At 37.4% G+C, this 17,799-nt stretch overlaps 1 protein-coding gene across 8 annotated transcripts in view; it reads left to right on the top strand.

Moving 5' to 3' along the window:
* STXBP5 (syntaxin binding protein 5) overlaps positions 1–17,799 on the top strand; it is a 205,630-nt gene that overhangs the window by 87,584 nt on the left and 100,247 nt on the right. For all 8 annotated transcript variants that reach the window (XM_003404421.4, XM_064291914.1, XM_064291911.1 and 5 more), the window contains exon 9: positions 12,240–12,318. In XM_003404421.4, the coding sequence (XP_003404469.1) occupies positions 12,240–12,318 (79 nt within the window). The remainder of the gene's footprint in view (positions 1–12,239; positions 12,319–17,799) is intronic.

Here is a 17,799-nt window from a genome sequence, read left to right on the forward strand (position 1 = left end):
GAATTGGTTCCAACTCATAGCGACCCTATAGGACAGAGTATAACTGCCCCAGAGGGTTTCCAAGGAGCAGCTGGTGGATTCGAACTGTCGACGTTTTTGGTTACCTCCCATAGCTCTTAACCAGTGCACCATCAGGGCTCCTGTTTGGTATTACGTACATAAATTTTAACTCAAAGGAAATTTAAGACTTTTTCTGATTTGATAATACACTTATGTAATTCATAACATATTAAATAAACCGTTTTTATTTTTTATAAAACAGAAATAAATCTTTTGCAACTTTCCATGAAGTTTGAAAGTTGTCAGGAATTTGATATAGATCACTGATAACCAATACTTAAGTTATTTTAACTCGAAGATTTTAAATGTAAAAACCTTAGTTTTTTCAGAACCATGCAGATTTGTTTTGACTCAGGAACGTTTTCTTAATAAGAAGCCATACTCCTGTCTTCAAGGCAGATAATATAAAAAATAAATTAACTTTTAACCTAGTAATCAAAGAAAATTTTATTATTAACAGTGAGAAACCTAGTTTTATATGTTATTTGATACTAAATGTTCTTCAAAATCTCATAAATTAACTCGTCAAATTTTAGCCAGGCCAACAAAAACTTTGATTATATCTTTTGTACAGTTCTTTAGGGGATAACAATCAACATGTTTATCTAATATTAGACCTAAATAATATCTCTGTGGTTTAAAATTACATATATATATATTTCCCTCTGTGGCATAAAAACAAGAGCATAAACTTGGGTATTAATTTAATGTTAGTAACTCACGTAAAGGCTTTGGAAATTATTTCAATCTTACATATCAAAACATAACTACTGTTGAAAAAACTTTATTTAAATAATCTATATATGTTTTAAAGCCTTACCATTTTATTTTAGGTGTGTCTCTGTAATTTTTATGTTTTGGCTTGTCGTTTAAGACAAAAATTGTTTATCCAATTTATTTTCAAATGTTTTAAGCTGGTTTTGGTATTTTGAAAGACAAAAGGTAACAGAACCTTTTTTTTTTTTTCATTAATCTCTTGGTAAGTGATTTTTGCCTTTTCTTTATTACAACTTTTTATTTACCCAGTAAATACCAAAGCTTTTTAGTAAAAATGAATCATTGATTCTCAGAAATTACCTTTTCTTTAAATAAACATATTTCATGTAATATCTAGTGTAAGTTACTTAGAATGGTTTTGCATTACAGACTGACATATTACAGAATATAAAAATCTTCATTAGAATAAATTTACCTCTATTAATTTTTAGAAATATTTGGACTTACAAGCACTTATTTATTATTGAAATAATTACAGTAAACTATTTGAAGAAATATTATTTACTAACACCATCCATAGGTAGGAAGTTACTATATTTTCATAACCTATCTTTTGTACACATAAAGAGTAATTTAGAATAATTTGTCCTTTTTAGGAAACCCCTGTAGTGTAGTGGTTAAGAGCTGCTAACCAAAAGGTTAGCAGTTCGAATCCACTAGGAACTCCTTGGAAACTCTTTGGGGCAGTTCTTCTCCGAGGGTTGCTATGAGTCGGGATCAACTCGAGGGCAATAGGTTTGGTTTGGCTTTTGGTTCGTCCTTTTTAAAGCATTGTTATGCTAATTAAAATACACTGTCCTTTTTCAATGCAATTTTTAAAATAGACTAATTCATATTAAAGTTTTTTTGAGTAGCTACTAAAGGCCCAGATAGACAAGATAAAAACTGAGTGTAATGAAAAGCAGTAACTGAGGCAAGCTCTCAGGACAAAACAAAACAGAAGTTGTCATGGTAGGGCTTTGGTATTGCCACCCCCTCCCTTTGTTCCCCCCCCCCCAAGAGTTTAGTTCATGTGTGTTCAGTGAGTAAGGAAAAAGAAAAAACAGCTGTGAGGAACGTTAGTTTCGGTTTCTCACCTTTTAAAGTAACTTCCACAATACCAAATTTTGCACCCAGGCTGCAAGGAGCAGCATTACTTTGGGTCTCTCATCCCTTAAAGTAACTTCCAGAATGCCACAGTGTGAGGAGTGACCTCAAATGTGCACCAGACCTAGGTCAAACAAACTTTAACCTAAACTTGCAAGCAGGAAAACAGTAAGTTCATGCCAGAAGTGGCATCCCTAATTGTCTTGGTCATCTAGTGCTGCTACAACAGAAATACTACAAGTGGATGGCTTTAACAAAGAGAAATTTATCCTCTCACAGTCTGGTAGGCTACAAGTCCAAATTCACGGCATCAGCTTCAGGGGAAGGCTTTCTCTGTTGGCTCTGGAGGAAGGTCACTGTTGTCAATCTTCTCCTGGATTAAGAGCTTCTCTGCTTAGGAACCTTGGGTCCAAAGGACGCGCTCTGTCCCGGCACTGCTTTATTGGTGGTATGAGGTCCCCCTGTCTCTCTGTTGGCTTCTTTTATATCTTAAAAGAGATTGACCTAAGACACTATCTGATCTTATAGATCTCATCAATATAACTGTTGTTAATCCACCTCATTAACATCATACTGATAGGATTTACAACACATAGGGAAATCACATCAGATGACAAAATGGTAGACAGTCATACAATACTAGCAATCAGGACCTAGCCAAGTTGACAGATATTTTGGGGGGACAAATTCAATCGATGACATCGATCTTACTGAGTAACAACACATGCCAACAAAAGAAAGGCATGCTAAGCTAAAATGCACCCTTAAAGAAACAGAAGGAAAGGTTTGCCTGGGGAGTCATAGCTTTTGTCTGGTAGATGGTAGACTTGCAATGCTCAAAGTTTCAAGTCTCAGACAGAAACAGAAGACCAAAACTTGGCAGTCATTCAAACCAGGAGCAACCTGAAAGTAAAGAGAAACCTGTCATAGGGGTTTGAACACAAACCTTTAGCAACCTCATTCAATTGCAAATAGGAAAGTGAAAGAGAACTTTTACTTAGCAACCTCATTCAGTTGCAAATAGGAAAGTAAAAGAGAACTCTTACTTGGCACCTGAAACTAGTTTTTCATTTAACCTGCTGATTTATTCTAGAGCTTCTTTTTTCTAATCCAGAGCTCAAAAATTTCCCAGACCAGCTATTTGGTTTGGTTCCTAATCCCTAGTAAGTGCATGTCATTTCTTATGCTAAATGGGCTTTCCTCGGTTTACCAGAGTTCAGCACTTCCAACCTTAAATTTCAGAAATCTTCAGATACAACCACATATCACTAGATGGCACTCAAACTTCACCTTTGAACGATCTAAGTGACAAACTGCCTCTACAAAAAAATTGCCTTCAGTTTCTCCCAAACCACAAAGAAATATTCTTTCAAGTAGATTCACCTCTGTTTCAACCAAGATGCTCAAATTTAGGCAACACAAACAAGTGAAAGCTTACCAAAGTGTCTAAGAGAATCTGAACAGAAAAACACAACAAAAAGTGTAATGAAAGATCTCAGAAAACCGTGCTGTAAATTATGGGGTTCAGATCCAAGAGCACTTACTTTTCAGGGCTCTTGTGGTCCCTGGAAACAGTAGGGCACAAAAGGCCCAATTGCTGGCACCTGCTCCATTCCTTGGTCCCTCAAGGGTCCCACTGAGGGAAGACAGCTTTGAATCCCATCTTCATAGCCAAAAATGTCATAGGGGAAGAAGAACCCAGACTCAAATTTAACCACAAGAGATTATTATTAAGCCAAGACAAAGACAATCATTTGAATGAGGGAGACCATCAGCATGTACCCAGTACAGAGGCCAAAGGAATCCACTGAATCACAGTTATGGCGTCTATTATATACTATTAAAAAAGAAAAAAAAAAACCCTTTGCTGTTGAGTCGATTTCAACTCATGGCAACCCTATAGGATAGAGTTGGAGGATTCAAACTGCTGACCTTTGGGTTAACAGCCGATCTCTTAACCACTGCACTACCAGGGTTCTGTTATATACTGTAGAGTACAAATAAAATCATTACAAGGTTGTGATTGGTAGCAGGTCAATTAATCACTATCGTAGGTGGGACTACAGAAGCAGCGAAGGGACCATGACTAGAATATGTACATAATTACAGGTTAAAAAGGTTACAGGATTAGTTCTGGGTTTTAATTACCTGACAGCATGGCGGCTGGGGTCAACTCATAATCATGTGTTCCTGAGTCATAGTCACAAGCTGGTTATAAGACAATGCCAGGACCCCAACCTTTAGCTTAAATCAGATAACATAAGTCATGGAGCATTTCCTTCTTTGTTTTACTGAGGTACTCTTATTTATTAACCAGTAGAGAAACCTGTTGTGCTAGTTTTTTGTATCACATAACTAGGGGAAAGAGAAATTGGACCTTATCCTGGCTTTCCTTGCTGTGGCCAAGCCCTGTAAGATTTAGGGCATCTCCACTCTCAGGTCACATGGCTCACATAGCTTATCCTGAAGCAGTCATCATGGTTATGTAATTTGCTTTCACCAGGGCCCTCCATATTCTTCCCTGTATTCCTGGACGGGGATGATGCATTGCCGAGTAAGATGCTCAGTGATGGTCAGCTTCAGGAAAATCAAATGATTCCCAAAGGATGCTAGACAGTCAAAACCAACAGATGTCCATTATAGAAAATGGTATTTTAAATTTAGTTTCTGGAACTCATTCTCAACGCAATCAAACCACTTATCAAGGAGTAAATCAAGAATGGGAAACTTTGATTCTATTAAGGATCACTGAAAGAAAAATAAAATTCACCTAAGTAAAAGTCAACTTAATACAATATTTTACAGAATGTGACATACGAAGTATTCCATTAGTCTACTTTTAAGATTCATCTGAAGCATAAAACATTGGATAAATAATAAAACCTTACCTCAGTTCTTTATCCAGTTCATTACAAGTTTTTCCCAGTTTATATATTTGAAAAGATTCATCAGGCTCCACATAGAATACTCAAATAAGGCTTTTATTTAAAGGTAAAGGGTATGGTGTAGCAGGAGAAAGAGAATGCAAGTAAGCATTCTGAGAGGCATCCTGTATGCAGACTCCCCTTGGGCACTTATTTGTTCACAAGGTTTGTGCTGAATCTCTTGCTGCAACCACCAAGAAATGTGCAAGGAATCTAGGTTTCTGAAGAGCTCAAAGAAACTCAGGGAGGCCTGTCTTATCAAACCAGTTAGACCAGTTGCCAACCATCAATAAAACAACTGACCCTGGGGTTCCACAGAAGAGTTTTGGAGCTTAAACAGCACATCATAAATTCTACTGCCATTAAGTTGGCTAAGAATAAAAAACCAGATACCTAGGCATCCCTGGTCTAGCTGTAAATGAACTCTTATCTTCATACTTATTAATGAAGAAATGCTATCTTCCCCATTTGAGACTAGTATTATTGGCAATGTGGTTCTCTAGCTTGAGTCATATTGTTTTCTAGACCATTACTAAAACCAAAAAAAAAAAACAAACAAACCCAGTGCCGTCGAGTCGATTCCAACTCATAGCAACCCTACAGGACAGGGTAGAACTGCCCCATAGTTTCCAAGGAGCAGCTGGAAACCATTACTATCTAATAGAAATAGAATGTGAACCACATGTTTAATTTAAAACTTTCTAGTAACCATATTAAAAAAAAGTAAAAGTAATTTTAATCAATTTTATTTTACCCAATACATGCAAAATATCATTTCAACACAGAATCAATCTACCAAATTAATATGTTTCACTTTTTTTTTTAATCCTAACTCTTATAGCTCACTTTTACTCAGACTTACCACATTTCAAGTGCCCATGTGTCTGGTGGCTACCATGTTGGATATGCAGCTCTAGACTGAGAACTTAACTGCTGTGTTATAACAACAGTTAACTGTGAAAATGTGCTCTACAGTCTAACAGGAAAAATAAAAAACTTGGAAAGCAATTGTTTTTGTAGGTGATCTTCATTCATTTTGTTATGCACCTTCATTCTTCAACAGATATTTATTGAGCAACTCCTGTGTGCCAGAGATTAAATGCTGGGAATAGATTGCCCTCAAAGAGCTCATAGTTAAGTGAATGAAAATGACCTATAAACTGATAATTATAACTCACTGTGATAAGTGTTAATAAAGGCATACATAACATGATGTGGAAACATAAAAGTTGTTACTCTGTTTTTGGGTGAAGGGTATAGGAATATTTCACAAATCCAGGATATATGAATTTGGTCTTAAAGGATGAGTGTAGCGTTAGGAGATAGAAAAGAACAAGGCAGGGTTATTTCAGTCAGAAGGTACTGTCGTAGGGAAAAAAAATCACAAAGTTTAGTAAAGCAGAAAGAAAGTTTTATTCGGCATATATTCAAAAAGGCAAAAGTTGAGAAGCAGACAAGCATGCTGCCAGAGCTAATTTTTGCCCAAATCCAAGGAAATATTACAGAGTAGGCAAGAATGGGAAAACGGACAAGCCTGCTGCCACAGCCATGTCTGCCCGACTCCTAACATTACACATGGGCAAAGCCATTGGAAGCTTCACCTTTTCACAGGTTGGCTAGAAACTGTGGTCCTACATTTTGAATTGTCTTTCTTAACAATCGTAGGTACAGGTTTCAGTAAGGACAGTCAGGAGGATCTTCATTGGTCCAACAAATTTCTATTCACTAAATTTTAACAGAAAAAGATAAGAGTAGAAAGTCTTGTGTTCTGGCTTATGTGAAAGATCCCTAAAAGATATTTTCTAAGATTATCCATCTGTTGTCTTTATCCCAGGGCCCAGCTGATGTGACCTTGTGAGTCCTTGTGAGCACAGCTTCAGCTGGGTCACATTCTCTATGCTCAAGGATGGGGAATAATGACTCCAATATTATTTCCTAAATCAGTACAAAGGCAGAAAAACATAACCCAAAACAGGGTGTTCTTTGGAAACTGCTAGTAATTTAATGTGACCAGAGTTTAAAACTCCTTTGGGTAAATACCAGGAAATGAAAATTGAACAGTATACAGAGGACAGATTATGAAGGACTTCATAGTATGCTAAAAAGTTTGAACTGCATGATGGAGTAAATGATTTTCAGTAAGAAACGTAATATTTACTTTTTGGAAATATCGCTTTGCTGTTAGTGCCATTTAGGAAGCTATTGTATTGATAAACAATAAATGAAGATTTCATTTGTGACTGAGGAAATGGAAGAAGTAGACATACCTGAATGAAATTTCATAATTAGAATCAATAAGTGTTAGACCAGTTCATTGTCGTTGGATGGTTTAGGGGCTGGGAAGCAGGACATCCTAAGAGGCAAGAAGTAATCAGATGTGACAGGGAAGCAGGTGTTGTGATTAACCAGATCTTTTCAGTCACTTGTTAAGGAATGCATTTTACAGGCAGTTAAAAGAACAAGGCCAGACTTTTGCTCCCCAGGGATGAAACACTTAAGTAAAATGACGCCTAGTGGTGAAATCTCATCTTTTTAACATTCTTTAATTTATATATGCTTTATAAAATCGTAGCTAGGGCCTTATTACTTGATATGATTTAGAAAATGCTTAGGATTACAGATGAATAAATTAACTTTTCTGGACTAGTAAGCAACCTTGATAGCGTGGTGGTTAAAAATGCTCAGCTGCTAACCACAAGGTCAGCTGTTCAAACCCACCAGCCATTCCACTGGAGAAAGATGTGGCAGTCTGCTTCCTTAAAGATTTACAGCCTTGGAAACCCTGTAGGCAGTTCTGTGTCCTACAGAGTTGCAATGAGTCTGGACCGACTCAATGGTAGTGGGTTTGGTTTGGTTTGGGCTGGTAGCAATAATCAGTAACAATTTAAAAAACACTTGAGTTGAAAAAAAAAAAATACCTGAGTATACTGATCAAAAGGACTGCAGTGTGATGAATTACTTAGTATGGCCTTTCTCACCATGATTTTGTAACTCCCACCCAGGTGATTGGGCAGGGCTGTGCAAATAAGATCATTGTGGCCCACCATGGGGATTGGGGAAACCCTGGTGGCATAATGATTAAGAGCTATGACTGCTAACCAAAAGGTCAGCAGCTCGAATCCACCAGGAGTTTCTTGGAAACTCTATGGGGCAGTTCTCCTCTGTTCTCTAGGGCCACTATGAGTCGGAATCGACTTGACGGCAAACAGGTTTAAGGGGATTGGTCAGTTTTGCCTTAAAAGAGACAATTCCAGAGCAGAGGGAAGACCCCACCACCACCAAGGGAGGAGAGACCGACAGCAGAGACCTACAGAGACAGCATAGTGGGCTTCCTGGCCCGCGGAGAGAGAAAGCTGAGTGCCTTTGGGCAGAGACTGAGGGCCAGGGAGAAGCCTACACCTGACCCATGAATTTGGAACTTGCCAGCCTCCACAACCATGTGAGCCATTTCCTTTATATGGTTCCTGAGTTCTGTGAGACACTGCAGTGAATTAGGGAACCCAAAGACCGGAGGGAGAATACTGAAGGGAGAGGGAGTAGTTGGTATTAGAGATGATGGAGTGGTACAGCAGCTTGGAAAAGTTGGGCATTTGGGACATCTTTAACCTCTGCCTCATAGGAACCAGCTTCGTGTTTGTTACTGGGTGGAAGCCCCAGGTTTTGCTCTGAGTGACTCCTATTGGCCAACAACGAGAAGCCGAGGTGGGAGAACATAAAGGTGCCTTTTATTTCGTTGTGAAAGGAAAGAAGCAATGGGCGCTGCTGCCTCCAAGGCTGCTTCACGCGGGCGGGCGAGGAAAATAGTTACTTTTAAGGGGTATTACTAGTAGGGAGTTCATACAAGTTATGTCAGCAACACTCAATCATACCATGCAGGCACCAGGATTTTCAGGGGGCAGGCCAAGCAAAAGAACTTCAATTCTGATGCAGATTGCCAAGCAATGGTACGGAAAATGGTGAGGCTGGGGAGCAAAGGAACTGCAATTCTGACGCAGATTGCAAGGCCAACCAAGCAAGCTGCAGTGGAATTTTCTGCAGCCTGGCGACTTCCGTATTATGTTGATCCTTATAAAAGAAATTATTCATTTAAGGACTCATTGGTTTACCAAGCAAAATTAATAAAGGAGTCCAATACAAAAACTGCCACATTTTTTAACCAACTCTTATTAACACCCTTGCAGGAGAATAAAAAAAGTTTACGCATAAAGGCATAAGAATGAGACTGGCTATAGCCTTTTTCTAGTAAGTCTAAATGAGCCCTTGAACGGTGCAAACAGTTAACGCACTGAACTGCTCACCAAAAGTTTGGAGGCCTGAATCCGCCCCCCCCAGAGATGCTCTGGAAGAAAGGCCTGGCTATCTACTTCTGAAAAATCAGTCACTGAAAACCCTATGGAGCACAGTCCTATTCTAACACACACAGGGACATGATGGTCGGAATCAACGCTATGGCAATGAGTTTTTTTGTTTCGTTTATATCAAAATATACTTCATAAAATGATCAAATGTAATAAATGAAATTATAAAAGTTACCAGAAATTAAACAAGTATTTCTATGCTTTTGGTGTGGGGAAGAACTTTCTAAGCATAAAATCAAAGGGAGGATGACAGATCCTAAGACTGATAGTTTTTGCATGTCCACACACACATACGCATCATTTTACGTAAAGGAAATCTTACCAGTCCCCTCTCCCTACCCTTCCCGCATATTAGCAACCTTCCCTCGCAAATCATCCCCTTTCCTGCACCTCCAGGTAAGCCTTGTCAAAAATTTTATAGGTGTTCTTCCACCATATATTTATTTCTCAAATCACATATATTCACATACACACATACAAACATATGAGATTTTTTTTTTATGGTCATCGCTTAACAAAAAATAGAATTATACAATTTTTACTGCATCTTGGTTTTCTCAGCAGCACCTTAGGTACTGGTATAGCTCTAATTCTTTAATTTTAATGGCCCTGTAATAGCCAACAATTGTTTCACAATTTATTCAGCCATTCCAAGTTAATAGGAATTCACTTTGTTTTCAGTTCTTGATCACTACAAATGATACTGCAGTTACCATCCTTATACATATGTGGTAGGAACTGGCATTTTTGTTTCTATGGAAGAAATACATAGGAGTAGAATTGCTAGGTTGAAGAGTTTTATGTATTCCTGTTTTTAATAGGGAAGCCCTGGAGGTGCAGTGGTTAAGTTTTGTGGCTGCTAACCAAAAAGTCAGCAGTTTGAATCCACCGGGCACTCGTTGGAAACTCTATGGGGCAGTTCTACTCTGTCCTATAGGTGCGCTATGAGTTGAAATTGACTGAACTGCAGTCAGTTATGGGATTTTTAATAGATGTCCTCAAACTGCTTTTCAAAAAGGCTGTGTACTTCATATTTCTAACAGCCGTGAGTGCCCCTTTTCAGTGTCTGTGTCAGCAGTGGATATTATAACTCATTTTACTTTTTGCCAGTCTGATGATATAAAATGGTGTCTCGTTAGATCTTTAATGTACATTTTTCTGCTAGTGCATTTGGGTAAATTTTTGTGTCTTTGCTGGGCACTTGGATTTGCTGTTCTGTTAATTGTTTATTCATTTACCCTACACAATTTTCCGTTGAATTGTTTTTTCTTAAAAATTGTCACCTTGCAAAAGTGCTTTATTATATAGTAGAAATATCACTTTTGTCTGTCATTTGCTTTACAAATGCTTTTCCCAAAGTTATCTATTGACTGTGGTAACTTTTTCCACATAAAATGCTTTTAATTTTTATGTAGTTGAATAATGTTGTTCTTTTATAATGGGTAAGAGCTATGGCTGCTAACCAAAAGTTCTCCTGTTCAAATCTACCAGCCACTCTTTGGAAACCCTGTGGAGCAGTTCTACTCTGTCCACACTAGAAGACAGTGGATTTTTTAATGGGTTTTAGGCTTTAATTAATTGGGAAGGTCACCCTAACTCCAACATGTAGTGGAAGTACATGTTGTTGTTAGTTGCTGTCTAGTTGATTCCGACTTATGATGACCCCATGTGTGCAGAGTAGAACTGCTTCATAGGGTTTTCAAGGCTGTGACCTTTTGGAAACAGATAACCAAGCCTGTCTTCTAAGGTGTCTCTGGGTGGGTTTGAACTGCCAAACTTTTGGCTAGTAATTGAGTGCTTAGTCTTCTAAAATTTCTGAATTAGAATTTCTGGAATAAGTTTTACTGTCTTGCAGGTAAATAGCCACTTGTACTTTACATTATACCTTATAGTAAAAACTTCACTCTGAGATGGCAAGCCAGTGGATTTGGAGCAGAGGAGTGGCTTGATATGACATATTTAGAAGAATGCAGAGTTACTTAAAATGGCAAAAAAAATTGAAAACAACCTAATTGTCTGAAAATATAGGAATTGTTAGATTGGGGTGTATTTATAAGAAGGAGTGTTTGTAGTCTTTAAAAGTTGTTTTTGAAGATTATTATAACCTGAAGAAATGTTTATATAACTTAATTTTAAAAAGCTATATTTCATGGACATGATTCCAGTTTTGTTAAACCCAAAAAGATTTTTAAAATTTTTCATATATGTATTTATATACACATATCTTTATATATAACTAATATATGTATGTTTTATATACAAATAGAGCTGTTGCTGTGTTATATACAATATGTATATACATATGTATTTAGCTTATCTATCACCTTATCTATATAGATTTAAATATATTTAAAAAATTGGAAGAAATATAATATTGAGCATGATTAATCTCTAGGCAATGGAAAGTAGATATTTTGTTTTCATTATATTTTTCTGAGTTTTCTCTAGAGGCTCCTGGGTGAGTTTCTACAATAAACATGTAGAGATAAAAAGTAACAAAAATGAGCATTTTTTAAAATAATCAAAATTTTTTGACAAAATGATTTCCTGACACCTTTTATAGACAGAAGTTTAGCAATCTTTTGGACATCAAAACTGATGGATTTTACTTTAGGTGAATAAATTATAAATGAATTTTCTAACATGACAACCTGTCACACTTGGATGAAAATGCAGCTTTGATTTTTTTCAAACCTATTTATTTTAAAGCTTGAATCCTTTTAGCAAATGGAAAGCCTGTTTTGCTTATCTGCAGTTAAGAACATTGGGAAGACTATGTATCACTTATCTTACTATAATTTTATTACATAAATGTTACTAAATTATTTATTTTATTTGCTTTCCAGCACTAACACTGAATCTCAAACAGTAATTTTGTTCGATCATCTTAAAAATACCTTTTTTGTATTAAATATGTCTTTCAAAATCACTTAAAAATGTTACCTGGTAGATTTCATTTTCATTTTGTAAACTATCAATGTAAGAATTTAGAAAATTTAGAATTTTAGAATTTAACGCAGGAAATATATTTTAGGAAAACAGTTAAAGGATGGGAAGAAGCCAGAACCATGCAAACCTATCCTCAAGGTGGAATTCAAAACGACTAGATCTGGGTAAGATTTTAACTCGTTGCCAGTATTCATTGTATATAATTTTTTGGATGGCATGGAAGACTATTTTATGGTAGTTTTTGAAGGCCTATTTTAGAATGGTTTAGCCCAGCCTTAAATTTTATGCTTTCCTTATTTAACAGAACAACTGAGGTTGGTAAATATAGGGTAAAATAATTCTATGTTCTCCCTGTTCTGCAGTAGTTTTACTGTACATCTTGGCAAGTGTTAAGTATTTCTGTTGTCAGACTTAATGCGTCTGTTAGGTTAGTCTTCAGTAACAGTAGTGCTTCTTTACTAGAGAAAATTGTGGAAGAAACGATGGAGAAAAAATATTTAAAAAGTGACCTATATACTTATATATTTTAATTTTGGACATTATATGTATTCTTCAGAAAATTAAATCTCATCAGTGTTTGGCAATTACAAAAATAAATGCAGTTTAATATTAAGGGACATTTGCCAGTTGTATTTGAAGACATTTAATGCCACTTATATGAGTTAGAAATGACAGTTATATGGCTTTTGCAATTTATATAGCTTATGTATATTTTTGTTCATATCGCATGTTATATTTAAAATATCATAAAGGAAAAATTGTGATTACTTTGAAAATTCTACTTTAAGAACCAAACCAAAAACCCAAACCAAACCTGTTGCCAATGAGTTGATTCTGACTCATAGCGACCCTGTAGGACAGAGTAGAACTGCCGCATAGAGTTTCCAAGGAGCACGTGCTGACCTTTTGGTTAGCAGCGTTAGCACTTAACCACTATGCCATCAGGGTTTCCAAAGGAACCATTTTATTTATGTTCTAATTTTCTAGGAAAAGTGTGTAGTTTTTTTTAGTACAACTCTGTAAAAATCCATACCAGCCATTGAGTTCATTCCTATTCACAGCGACCCTATGGGACAGGGTAGAACTGCCCCATAGGGTGTCCAAGGCCCTAATCTTTATGGAAGCAAATTGCCGCATCTTTCTCCCGTAGAGCAGCTGGTGGTTCTAAACACTAACCTTTCGGTTAGTAGCCGAGTACATTAACCACTGCACCACCAGGCCTCCTACAACTGTGTAATTACAGAGAATGAATTTGAATTTATGTACTATAGCACAGTGGTTTTCAAAGTGTGGTCCCTATAGCAGCAGCATTAGCTGAGAACTAGTTAGAAATGCAAATTTTCAGGCCTTACTGAAGCAGAGACTCTGGGGAGTGGAGCCCAGCAATCTATGATTTACCTAGACTTAAAGGAGATACTGAGGCACACTAAGCTTTGAAAGCAGTGGTATAGCGGTTTTTAGAATTGGCACTCTTTTTTTTTTATAATTTTTATTGTGCTTTAAGTGAAAGTTTACAAATCAAGTCAGTCTCTCACACAAAAACCCATGTACACCTTGCTACACACTCCCAATAACTCTCCCCCTAATGAGACAGCCCGCTTTATCCCTCCACTCTCTCTTTCCGTGTCCATTTCGCCAGCTTCTAACCCCCTCCACCCTCTCATCTCATCTTCCCTCCAGGCAGGAGAAGAGAATTGGCACTCTTTTTAGTTTCTTCATTTCCCAGTCTAATTCAACTCAGCCCTTTGAGAAAAGACACTAAGCTAAAGAAATGTAAAATTGCTGTTGTTTTCCTTGATCCTCTTGTAGCCATCTGGGACTTGCAGATGTACAGTGTTCAGGCAGTAGATGAAATGAACTCTAGGAGATGTGTTGTAGTTAGTTGCCATTGAGTCAGTTCTGACTCATGGCGGCCCCATGTGTGCAGAGTAGACCTGCCCTGTAAGATTTTCAAGCTTGTGACATTTTGGAAGCAGATCACCAGGCCTGTCTTCAGAGATGCCTCTTGGTGGGTTTGAACTGCCAGCCATTTGGCTAGTAGTCAAACACTTAACCATTTGCGCTACCCAGGGATGCTATTGAATTGATTTCTCTGTACTTCAGCTCCCTCATCTATGACATAGATGTAGTAACAGGTCAAAACCTTGTTGTAAGAAATTAAGTGGTGAGATGAAATTAAGTGTTGTGACGTTTTGCACAGTGCCTACTACATAATAAACTCTATAAATCGTTGCTTTTCATTACCTATCACCAACTGACTCTTATTGTTTCACTTGTCCTGTGTAAAAGGAATTTAAATAGGAAAAGCGTGACAGAAAAATAAATTTTTTAAAAGGAAGGAAATAAAAAACAAACTGTTTTTAATATAGCGTAAGTTGTTTAAATATTTAATATTGCTAATTGTCTTTTGAATTCTTATTTACTCATTTTAACAAATGCTGATTAATATCAAAGGCAAAAGTCTAGGGAAAATTTTTTTCTATGCTCCACTTCTCCAGTAATATCTGCTGTATAATGTTTATATGTACTGGTTCCCGGTCTCTTCAACATGGCAGCAATACTTTTCCTTTCATAGGATCAGAAATGAAAAAAAAAAAAAAAAACTCTTTTGTAGTATTTGCAGATACTATTAAATAGGTTCATAGGATCACCCTTTTCTAACAGTTGCCTTCAGTTTCTGAATTTCTTTTTCACCTGGAATAGGGCATTTAGTATTCTAAACAAGGTCCTTTCTTTGTCTCTCTGTGGCCCATTTCTTTAAGATATTATTGTTGTTAGGTGCCATCGAGTCGGTTCCGACTCACAGCGACACTATGCACAACAGAACGAAACACCGCCCAGTCCTGCGCCATCCTTACAATCATTGTTATGCTTGACCTCATTGTTGCATCCACTGTGTCAGTCCACCTCATTGAGGGTCTTCCTCTTTTCCGCTGACCCTGTACTCTGCCAAGCATGATGTCCTTCTCCAGGGACTGATTCCTCCTGACAACATGTCCAAAGTATGTAAGACACAGTCTCGCCATCCTTGCCTCTAAGGAGCATTCTGGCCGCACTTCTTCCAAGACAGATTTGTTCTTTCTTTTGGCAGTCCGTGGTGTATTCAATATTCTTCACCAACACCACAATTCAAAGGCGTCAACTTTTCTTCGGTCTTCCTTATTCATTGTCCAGCTTTCACATGCATATGATGTGATTGAAAATACCATGGCTTGGGTCTGTTGCACCTTAGTCTTCAAGGTGATATCTTTGCTCTTCAACACTTTGAAGAGGTCCTTTGCAGCAGATTTGCCCAATGCAATGCGTCTTTTGATTTCTTGACTGCTGCTTCCATGGCGGTTGATTGTGGATCCAAGTAAAATGAAATCCTTGACAACTTCAATCTTTTCTCTGTTTATCATGATGTTGCTCATTGGTCCAGTTGTGAGGATTTTTGTTTTCTTTATGTTGAGGTGTAATCCATACTGAAGGCTGTGGTCTTTGATCTTCATTGGTAAGTGCTTCAAGCCCTCTTCGCTTTCAGCAAGCAAGGTTGTGTCATCTGCATAATGCAGGGTGTTATTGAGTCTTCCTCCAATCCTGATGCCCTGTTCTTCTTCATATAGTCCAGCTTCTCGGATTATTTGTTCAGCATACAGATTAAATAGGTATGGCGAAAGAATACAACCCTGACGCACACCTTTCCTGACTTCAAGCCAATCAGTATCCCCTTGTTCTGTCCGAACAACCGCCTCTTGATCTATGTAAAGGTTCCTCATGAGCACAATTAAGTGTTCTGGAATTCCCATTCTTCGTAGTGTTATCCATAGTTTGTTATGATCCACACAGTCGAATGCCTTTGCATAGTCAATAAAACACAGGTAAATATCCTTCTGATATTTTCTGCTTTCAGCCAGGATCCATCTGACATCAGCAATAATATCGCTGGTTCCACGTCCTCTTCTGAAACCGGCCTGAATTTCTGGCAGTTCCCTGTCGATATACCGCTGCAGCTGTTTTTGAACGATCATTCTTTAAGATAGCTCCCCATGTTCTAATGTGAAGCCAAAATTGAGAACTGCTGCACTACTTCCTTCCACCTGGAACAGCATCACTCTATTAAGTAAGCTAGGCAGCTTTCACCTTCTGTTTTTCCTGTTCCCAGCAAGTGTCGTGGACAGGTGCGAGTGAAAGGTATTCTGTCAGTTCCTGTTGGCAAATGGCCACATTTTATTAGAAGAGCTATCCTTCCTCCTAAGAATCTTCTACATTTTCTTCTCTTTGCTTAGAAATCCTCCTAGATAGATTCCCTGTCATCCCTTATAACTTAGCATAATTGTCAAGTGACATTTCTTATTCCTAACCTCATTGACTGTATTAGCTCCCCCAAGAGTACAGCCTTAAGGCATGCTGTGCTTTTCCTTTGGAGAACTTATACTTGGTCATTAATAATGAAGTTATTTGTTTAATGCATGTCTCGCCCATTAAATAAGTTCCATGAGAGCATGAAACATATCTGTCTCAATTCTAATTGTCCAGGCTCTTAGCATAGTGTTGCTGAATGTGAGGAACATAAAGATAAACTCGTTGCCATCGAGTCGATTCCGACTCATAGCAACCCTCTAGGACAGAGTAGAACTGCCCCATAAGGTTTCCAAGGAGCATCTGGTGGAATTAAACTGCAGACATTCTGGCTACCCGCTGAATATTTAATCACTGCGCCACCAGGGCTCCAAGAAGATAGGCAGGCGTATAGGAAGCTCGGTTGTGAAAAGCTGTGTGTTGATGATAATTGTATAGTTTAACTCAGGTACAAGTAAACTCTGACAAAAATGGAATCAAGGTGTTAAATAGCTTTTATTTTCTAATAAAATAAATTAGATCAGGAGAGACCAGATTTTTCCCTTACATAAACAGTGACAATGTAATTAATATAACATTTTAGTAGCAGTTTTATTAAAGATATACAACTATTTTTTTATGTATCCAGATCTTAATAAAAAGTTAAATGTTAAGTCAATTCTGTTAAAGTTACTTCCTTGAGAAACTAATGTGACCCAGGTGAAGTGCCGTGGCTAATGAGCAGAGGAATTAAGAGTGTGGTCTCTGGAACAAAACCATCTGCCTCAGCTGTTCACTCGTTGTGATATCTCGAGAAAATCTACCAAGCTCTCTGCGCTAGTTTTTTCACTTGTAAAATGGGAATAATAATAGTGTCTACCTCATAGAGTTATAAGGATTAACTAAACTAATATATAAAACGCACTTGGAACGTACTTTCTAAACCAGTTATCTCACATACCACTTGTCTCAAAACAGTATTTGATAACTTCTGACAAACATCTAAAATAGTATCTTATTTTGCTTTCACAAAGCAGGCTTTTACTGAACAAGCAAACTGTTGGCTGTACAAAAACAGGCAGCGGGCCACAATTTGCTGACCCCTGTCATACACACATTCTCCTATGATAACTTTAAGGAAAAGTTGCTGGGGTTTTGTGTTAGCTTGTTTCCTTCCATGGAGACTGTAGTTGTTTTCAAGTGATTTAGAAGGTAAGATTATTTCGTACATTTTAATTTTGTATTGTGTTCTAAAAGCCATTCATGGATTACCTACATAAAAATGTGAAAAAACACAGACTATAATAAAAACCTAGAGTACATTT

The sequence above is a fragment of the Loxodonta africana genome, chromosome 1, assembly GCF_030014295.1.
Source record: "Loxodonta africana isolate mLoxAfr1 chromosome 1, mLoxAfr1.hap2, whole genome shotgun sequence".
Taxonomy (NCBI): domain Eukaryota; kingdom Metazoa; phylum Chordata; class Mammalia; order Proboscidea; family Elephantidae; genus Loxodonta; species Loxodonta africana.